Source organism: Meles meles, chromosome 20 (assembly GCF_922984935.1).
Source record: "Meles meles chromosome 20, mMelMel3.1 paternal haplotype, whole genome shotgun sequence".
In the NCBI taxonomy this organism is placed as follows: domain Eukaryota; kingdom Metazoa; phylum Chordata; class Mammalia; order Carnivora; family Mustelidae; genus Meles; species Meles meles.
This window is the reverse complement of record NC_060085.1, coordinates 10,390,795-10,399,364: the sequence shown is the minus strand read 5'-3', so window position 1 is coordinate 10,399,364 and position 8,570 is coordinate 10,390,795. Positions and strand designations below refer to the sequence as shown.

The 8,570-nt window shown below is 39.3% G+C and overlaps 1 protein-coding gene across 1 annotated transcript; it reads right to left on the bottom strand.

Annotated features, from left to right (window-relative positions):
* Nucleotides 1-6,156: 6,156 nt before the first annotated feature.
* LOC123932167 (olfactory receptor 7C1-like) lies at nucleotides 6,157-7,095 on the bottom strand. The gene has a single exon (XM_045989928.1). It carries the CDS (start codon nucleotides 7,093-7,095, stop codon nucleotides 6,157-6,159), a length of 939 nt encoding a protein of 312 aa, XP_045845884.1.
* Nucleotides 7,096-8,570: the final 1,475 nt, after the last annotated feature.

Sequence of the window (8,570 nt, the reverse complement as noted above, 5' to 3'; positions counted from 1 at the left end):
TCAGCCACAGCAACTTCTTTCAAGATATGTCTTCAAAGGCCAAGGAAACAAAAGCAAAAATGAACTTTTCAGTCTTCATCAAGATCAAAAGCTTCTGCACAGCAAAGGAAACAGTCAACAAAACAAAAAGGCAACCCACGGAATGGGAGAAGATATTTGCAAATAATGGTACAGACAAAAGGTTGATATCCAGGATCTATAAAGACCTTCTCAAACTCAACACACACAAAACAGATAATCATATCGAAAAATGGGCAGAAGATATGAACAGACACTTCTCCAATGAAGACATACAAATGGCTATCAGACACATAAAAAAATGTTCATCATCACTAGCCATCAGGGAGATTCAAATTAAAACCACATTGAGATACCACCTGACACCAGTTAGAATGGCCAAAATTAGCAATACAGGAAACAACGTGTGTTGGAGAGGATGTGGAGAAAGGGGAGCCCTCTTCCACTGTTGGTGGGAATGCAAGTTAGTGCAGCCACTTTGGAGAACAGTGTGGAGATTCCTGAAGAAATTAAGAATAGAGCTTTCCTATGACCCTGCAATTGCACTGCTGGGTATTTACCCCAAAGATACAGATGGAGTGAAAAGAAGGGCCATCTGTACCCCAATGTTTATTGCAGCAATGGCTACGGTTGCCAAACTGTGGAAAGAACCAAGATGCCCTTCAACGGATGAATGGATAAGGAAGATGTGGTCCATATACACAATGGAGTATTATGCCTCCATCAGAAAGGATGAATACCCAACTTTTGTAGCAACATGGACAGGACTGGAAGAGATTATGCTGAGCAAAATAAGTCAAGCAGAGAGAGCCAAGTATCATATTGTCTCACTGATTTGTGGAGCATAACAAATAACATGGAGGACATGGGGAGATGGAGCGGAGAGGGAGTTGAGGGAAACTGGAAGGGGAGATGAACCATGAGAAACTATGGACTCTGGAAAACAACCAGAGGGTTTTGAAGGGGCGGGGGGTTGGGAGGTTAAGGAACCAGGTGGTGGGTAATAGGGAGGGCACGTACTGCATGGAGCACTGGGTGTGATGCCAAAACAATGAAGTCTGTTATGCTGTAAATAAACCAATTAAAAAAAATAAAATTTAAAAAAAAAAAAAAAAACGAAGGTGGGATCCAGGAGCTGGGCATAGGGGCAATGGGGAGTTTGTATTTCATGGGGACGAAATTTCAATATGCAATGTTGAGAAAGTTCTGGAGATGGATATAGACAGTTGTTGTGTAATGGGGAGAAAGTCCTTAATGCCACATAACTGAATACTTGAATTTGTTTTAAATATTTTATTTATTTATTTGACAGAGAGATCACAATTTGGCAAAGAAGCAGGTCGTGGGGGGGGGGAAGCAGGCTCCCCACTGAGCAGAAGGACTGATGCAGGGCTTGATCCAAGGACCCTGAGATCACGACCTGTGCTGAAGGCAGAAGCTTAACCCACTGAGCCACCCAGACACCTGATACTTTAAAATTTTAAAATAATATATTTAATATATATCTTACCATGACAAATACAATGAAAAACTCTCTAGAAGATTGTCAGTGCCAGAAATATCCTCATATGATATAGAAGAGGGAATCCACAGTTCAGAAGATAAGGCAATTTTAATAGTTTTTCTTGTGTGATTCAGTACCTCAACCCCAAAGTATACCTAAACTAAGATTTCAGAGGACATAAAACTCAACATAAGGCTGTTGAGAAATAACCTGGTGAGGCTGTAATATCTTCCTTGACAAGCTCTACAGAGTCATACAATCTTGTAATATATGGTTACCATTAACAAGCTCAAACTGAAATGGATCTGCCCTAAGGTCAACCCATTCTGAACCAGCAGACAGGCCATTTCAGCAGTCCAAAACCATTTGAGATATTGTGTACATAGTTCATGTAAAAGTTCACCATTCTCATATAAACTGGATGATCCATGAAACAAATTCATGAGCAGCTTATTAAGGACCCACTCAATCTGAGTAACCAAGACAATAAAAAAAAGTTAAAAACTCTGTAAATGATCTGCACTCAAGGAACTACAGAACATTAATGAAAGAAATTGAAGAAGACACAAAAAGATGGAAAACCATTCCATGCTCACGGATCGGAAAAATAAACATTGCTAAAATGTCTATACTGCCTAGAACAATCTATACTTTCAATGCCATTCCGATCAAACTTCCATCAGCATTTTTCAAAGAGCTTGAGCAAACAATCCTAAAATTTGTATGCAATCAAAGAGACCCCAAATTGCTAAGGAAATGTTGAAAAAGAAAAGCAAAACTGGGGGCATCACGTTGCCTGATTTTAAGCGTTACTACAAAGCTGTGATCAGCAAGACAGCATGGTACTGGCATAAAAACAGACACATAGTCCAGTGGAACAGAGTAGAGAGCACAGATATGGACCGTCAACTCTATGGTCAAATAATCTTTGACAAAGTAGGAAAAAATATACAGTGGAAAAAAAAACAGACTCTTTAATAAATTGTGCTGGGAAAATTGGACAGCTATATGTAGAAGAATGAAACTCCACCGTTTTTTACACCGTACACAAAGGTCAAAACAAAATGGATGAAAAACCTCAACATGAGGCAGGAATCCATTAGAATCATAAAGGAGAACATAGTCAGTAACCTCTTCGATTTTGGCCACAGCAACTTCTTTCAAGATATGTCTCCAAAGGCAAAGGAAACAAAAGCAAAAATGAACTTTTGGGACTTGATCAAGATCAAAAGCTTCTGCACAGCAAAGGAAACAGTCAACAAAACAAAGAGGCCACACAAAGAATGGGACAAGATATTCACAAATGACATTAAAAAATTAAAAAATAAAAAAGAACAACGGTTGGCAACGATTTGGTGAAAAAGAAACTCTCTTGCACTGTTGGTGGGAATGCAAACAGGTGAAGCCAATATGGAAAACAGTATGGAGGTTCCTCAAAAGTTAAAAATAGAACTACTTTATGATCCAGTAAACACACTTCTAGGTGGGTAACTACCTCCAAAATTAAAAAATTAAAAAACTAATTCAAAGGATTACATTTTTACAGCAGCATTATTTACAGTAACCAAGCCATAGAAGCAAACCAAGAAATCATTAACAGATGAATGGCTAAAGAAAATGTCATATAATGATACATATAATAGAATATTACTCAACCATTAAAAAAAGAATGAAATCTTCCCCTTTGCAATGCAAGGACAGAGCTACAGAATGTAATGCTATGTGAAATAAGTCAGCCATAGAAAGACAAATACTACATGACTTCACTCATATGAAGAACTTAAGAAACAAAACAAATGAGCAAATGAAAAAGAGAGAGAGAAACAAACTGGAAACAGACTCTTTATTCTAGAGAACAAACTGAGGGTTACCAGAGGGGAAATGGGGGACATGGGTGAAGTAGGTGATGGGGATTAAGGGTGCACTTCCCCTGACCAACACTGGATGAACTGTGGAAGTACTGAAACACTATATTGTACACCCGCAACTAACGTTACACTGTATGTTAACTATACCAGAATAAAAACTTAAAATAATTTAAAAAATAAAATTAAAGGTGATGAAAAAACAGGCAATGGACTCTAATAGATATTTCTCCAAAGAGGATATGGAATTGATACGTAACACTAAAACGATGTGCAACATCATTAATTTGGGGGGAAATGTAAACCAAAACCATAAAGTAATACCACTTCACACAGACACAGAGACACTTCTCCAAAGAAGATATAAGAATCAATACCTAGTACATGAAAGACGGGTAACATGACTATCTTTAGGGAAATGCAAACCAAAACCATAACGTAACACCACTTCACACACACAAAGAGACACTTCTCCAAAGAAGATATAAGAGTCAATACTTAGGAAATGAAAGATGGGTAATGTTACTGTCTTTAGGGAAATGCAAACCAAAACCATAATGTAACACCACTTCACACACACTAAGATGGCGATTTTCAAAGCTAAAACAGAAAATAAGAGTTGGTGAGGACGTGGGGAAATTGGAACCTGGTGATGTTTTGCTGATGAGAATTTTAAAAGTTGCAGAGTTTCTGTGGGAAACTCTGTGCCAGTTCCTCAAAAACTGAAACATGGAATTATCATAGGATCCAGTAGTTTCACCAGTGGGTATATGCCTACTTATATGCCCCATAAGAATTTATAGCAGTGACTAGAACAGATATTTGGACACCACTTGTCATAAAGCTTTTATACAGTAGCCAAAATGTGGACACAACCCCAATCTCCATCAAATATATCACACATGAATACAGCGTGGTGACCAGAGACAATGGAATATCGTTTGTCACTCATTCTATTCTGTAAAAAGAATAGAATTCTGGCATAGGTTACGACATGGATGAACCTCACCAACATTATGCTAAGTGAAAGCAGCCAAACACAAAAGGACAAAGAGTATATATACAGTTACCACTTTATGAGCCACTTACAGGACCCAGTTTTAGAGAGAGAAGGTAAGATGGTGGGAGCCCGGGGCTGGTCAGAGGGGCAGTGGAGAGAGTTTGTGTTCCATGGGAACAAAACGTTCAGTTTGAGATGATGAGAAAGTTCTGGAGATGGATAGGGGCTGTGGTTGCTCAATAGGGAGAAAGTCTTTAATGCCACATAATTGAATGCCTCAAAATGTTCAAAATAATAAATTTCATATATATTTTACCATGATGGAAAAAGGGATGAAAAAAATTGGCATACTCTAAGAATGTCGATGCCATAAATATCTTTATATGATGCAGAGGAAGACAAGGGTGTTGTGATGTGATAAATCTATGCTATGTGATTCAACACCTCAATCCCAAAGTATACCCAAAATAAGGGTTCAGAGGTCATAAAATAAGGTCCTTGAGAAATACCTTGGTGAGGCTGTAATGGCCTCCTTGACAAGCTCTACAGAACTTCTCCCCTGTAGGATAGTTGCCATGAACATGCTCAAATTGAAATGGATTTGTCCTGTGGTCAGCGCATCCTGAACTGGGGGATGTCAACAGAAAATGTCAACAGTCCACAACCATCTGAGCTTTAATATTCATAGTTCATGTAAGAATTCATCATTCTCATCTAAACAGTGAGAGCCACAGGGATTTCTCAAAATGGAAAATTATTCATGGCATCTCCATAAAACAAAAAAAATGATGGGCAGTTTACTAAGGACTCATCCAATTTGTGTAACTAAGGAAAACAAACAAAACAAAACAAAATATCACTCTAAAAATCATGAAGAAAAGAGTGACCATATCATTGCACTGATAGGTCATAATCTCTATTTCACTCTCAGACCTGAGATCAATCACTGACCCAGATCTTCAATTGATGGAACCAGTTTCACCTGAGTGAAGATTGTAAAATAGCAATAAATGCAATACTTTTTCCTCCAAACCAAACCCAAAGACTCTAAGGTGATGTTGCTGGCCAGGTTACTATGGCCCATTAGGACTGTGATTGGAACTGAAATTGGTAGCTTAAAATTGGGCAAGATAAGGGGCACCTGGTTGGCACAGTCTGATAGGCAACTGACTCTTGATTTTGGCCTAGGTAGTCATCTGAGGGTGGTGAGATCAAGCTCCACAAATGGCTCCACAATCAACATGGACTCTGGTTGAGATTCTCTCCCTCTCCCTCTGCCCCCCGCAACTCATGCTATTTCTATCTCTCTGCTCAATAAATAAATAAATAAATAAATAAATAAATATTTCAAGAAAACTTTTTAAGAAAATAGACCACAATCAGACTCTTAAAAACGGAGAACAAACTAAGGGATGCTGGAGAGGATATGGGGGGTGGATGCGCTAAATGCGTGATTGGGATTGAGGAGGGCATTTGTGGTGATGAGGACTAGATGTTGTATCTAAATGATAAATTACCGAGTTCTATTCCTGAACCTAATATTACACAGACAGTGTAATATTAGGTTCAGGAACTGCAATATTTTTTAAACTTCAAACTGAAAAATAAACAGATAGTTGCTTGTAATGTATGAAAAATTAAAGACTGAAGAGTGTAGAAAGATAAACTGTAGATCACCTTTCCATGAACTGATACAAAAACCATGATCTGAGTCATCTGGGGCCTTGAGCCCTGTTACTCACATCTTTATCTTGAAACAAAGGATCCTTCTATGCAGAGAATGTCTTCCTGCTCAAGAGCTTTCTTAGCGCCAGCTTCATGTCTCTGTTCCTCAGACCATAGATGAAGGGGTTCAGCATGGGTGTGACCACTGTGTACATCACTGAAGCTATGGCAGTTGTCCTTGAGTTTTGAGAAGCTGCAGAACTAAAATACACCCCAAAGCCTGTACCAAAGAATAATGAGACAACCAAGAGGTGAGACCCACACGTGGAAAATGCTTTATACTTGCCCCCAGAAGATGGAATTTTCAAAATAGAGGTGACAATTCTAGAGTAAGAGTAAAGGATACCAATGAGTGGAATAAAACCCCGAATTCCACTTGTAACATAAATTGCCAGGTTATTGAAGAAGGTGTCAGAACAAGCAAGGTGGATCACCTGATTAAGTTCACAAAAAAAGTGAGGGATTTTTAAGAGCGTACAAAAGGACAATTGCAAAACCAGTAAGTCATGTAATAGAGAGTCCAGAACACTCAACAGCCAGCACGCCAGAAGCAGGCTGCCACAGAACTTGGGGTTCATGATAACCATGTAGTGCATTGGGTGACAGATGGCTGCAAACCGGTCATAGGCCATCACTGTCAAGAGAAAGTTGTCTACTCCCACAAAAACCATGAAAAAGTATATCTGGCTAAGGCAACCTGCATAGGTGATCGCTTTGCTCTGTGTCTGGAGGTTCAGCAGCATCTTGGGGATGGTGGTGGAGGTGAAACAGATGTCTACAAAGGACAGGTTGGAGAGGAAGAAGTACATGGGTGTGTGGAGGCGGGAGTCTGTGACAATGGCCAGGATGATGAGCAGGTTCCCACTGAAGGTGAGCAGGTACATGGACAGGAACTGCCACAGGAGCAGTGGCTGCAGTTCCCTCTCCTCTGAAAGTCCCAGGAGGATAAATTCTGAAACAGCAGTTTGATTCCTTTGTTCCATGTAACTGCTGAAAACAGCTGGAACAGAGACAAGAGCACAATAAAGTCACAAAGAGTGAGCACAGAATTAAAAGAAATGTTGTGACTGGGGTTCCTGGGGGGGTCATTCAGTTCAACAACCAACTCTTGATTTCAGCTCAAGTCATTTCTCCTGTTAGTGAGTTCAAGCCCCACACTGGACTCTGGTGGGAGCAGAGACTATGTCAGATTCTCTTCCTCCCCCTCTCCTCCTCTACCCATTTGTGTTCTCTCTCTCCACCCCCCCTTTCTCTCTCAACTCTCTCTCTGTCACACTCTCTCTCTAATCTATGTCATCTATCTCTCTTTCTCATCTATCAGGATACATGAGAGAAAGAGAGAGAGAGAGAAATGCTGAGGTTTATCTGCTGAAATTTTTGTTTTCAAATTGCTTCACTCATTAATTCTCATACATTACCTATCCATCTTAAAATTTCAAGGACCTCAAAAGATCCATGTTTTCCAAGTTACTGAAAAAAATTGCAGTTCCGAATTGAAACATTTACCCAAAGCAGTGCTGTCCTCTATAAATTTCCTGAGATGTTTTGTGTTCACTTAACAAACATTTTAACCAATTATCTTATGGCAAGCACTGTGGAAAGTATTATAAATTAGTGATGTGTGTTTAACTGTATCATGATTGAGTCTGATATGTGTGTGTCAGAGGGAGCAATAAAATATTAATGAGTGAGCCTCATGAAAGAAATTGAAGAAGACACAAAAAGATGGAAGACTGTTCCATGCTCTTGGATTGGAAGAATAAACATTGTTAAAATGTCTATACTGCCTAGAGCAATCTATACTTTTAATGCCATTCCGATCAAAATTCCACCGATATTTTTCAAAGAGCTGGAGCAAATAATCCTAAAATTTGTATGGAGTCAGAAGAGACCCCGAATTGCTAAGGAAATGTTGAAAAACAAAACCAAAACTGGCGGCATCACGTTACCCGATTTCAAGCTTTACTACAAAGCTGTGATCACCAAGACAGCGTGGTACTGGCATAAAAACAGACACATAGACCAGTGGAACAGAGTGGAGAGCCCAGATATGGACCCTCAACTCTATGGTCAAATAATCTTTGACAAAACAGGAAAAAATATTCAATGGAAAAAAGACAGTCTCTTCAATAAATGGTGCTGGGAAAACTGGACAGCGATATGTAGAAGAATGAAACTCGACCATTCTCTTACACCGTACACAAAGATAAACTCGAAATGGATAAAAGACCTCAACATGAGACAGGAATCTATCAGAATCCTAGAGGAGAACATAGGCAGTAACCTCTTCGATATCAGCCACAGCAACTTCTTTCAAGATATGTCTTCAAAGGCCAAGGAAACAAAAGCAAAAATGAACTTTTGGGACTTCATCAAGATCAAAAGCTTCTGCACAGCAAAGGAAACAGTCAGCAAAAGAAAGAGGCAACCCACGGAATGGGAGAAGATATTTGCAAAT

What these genes read in the sequence shown, in the direction of transcription:
- LOC123932167 (XM_045989928.1), bottom strand. Translation starts at nt 7,095, where the DNA reads ATGGAACAAAGGAATCAAACTGCTGTTTCAGAATTTATCCTCCTGGGA.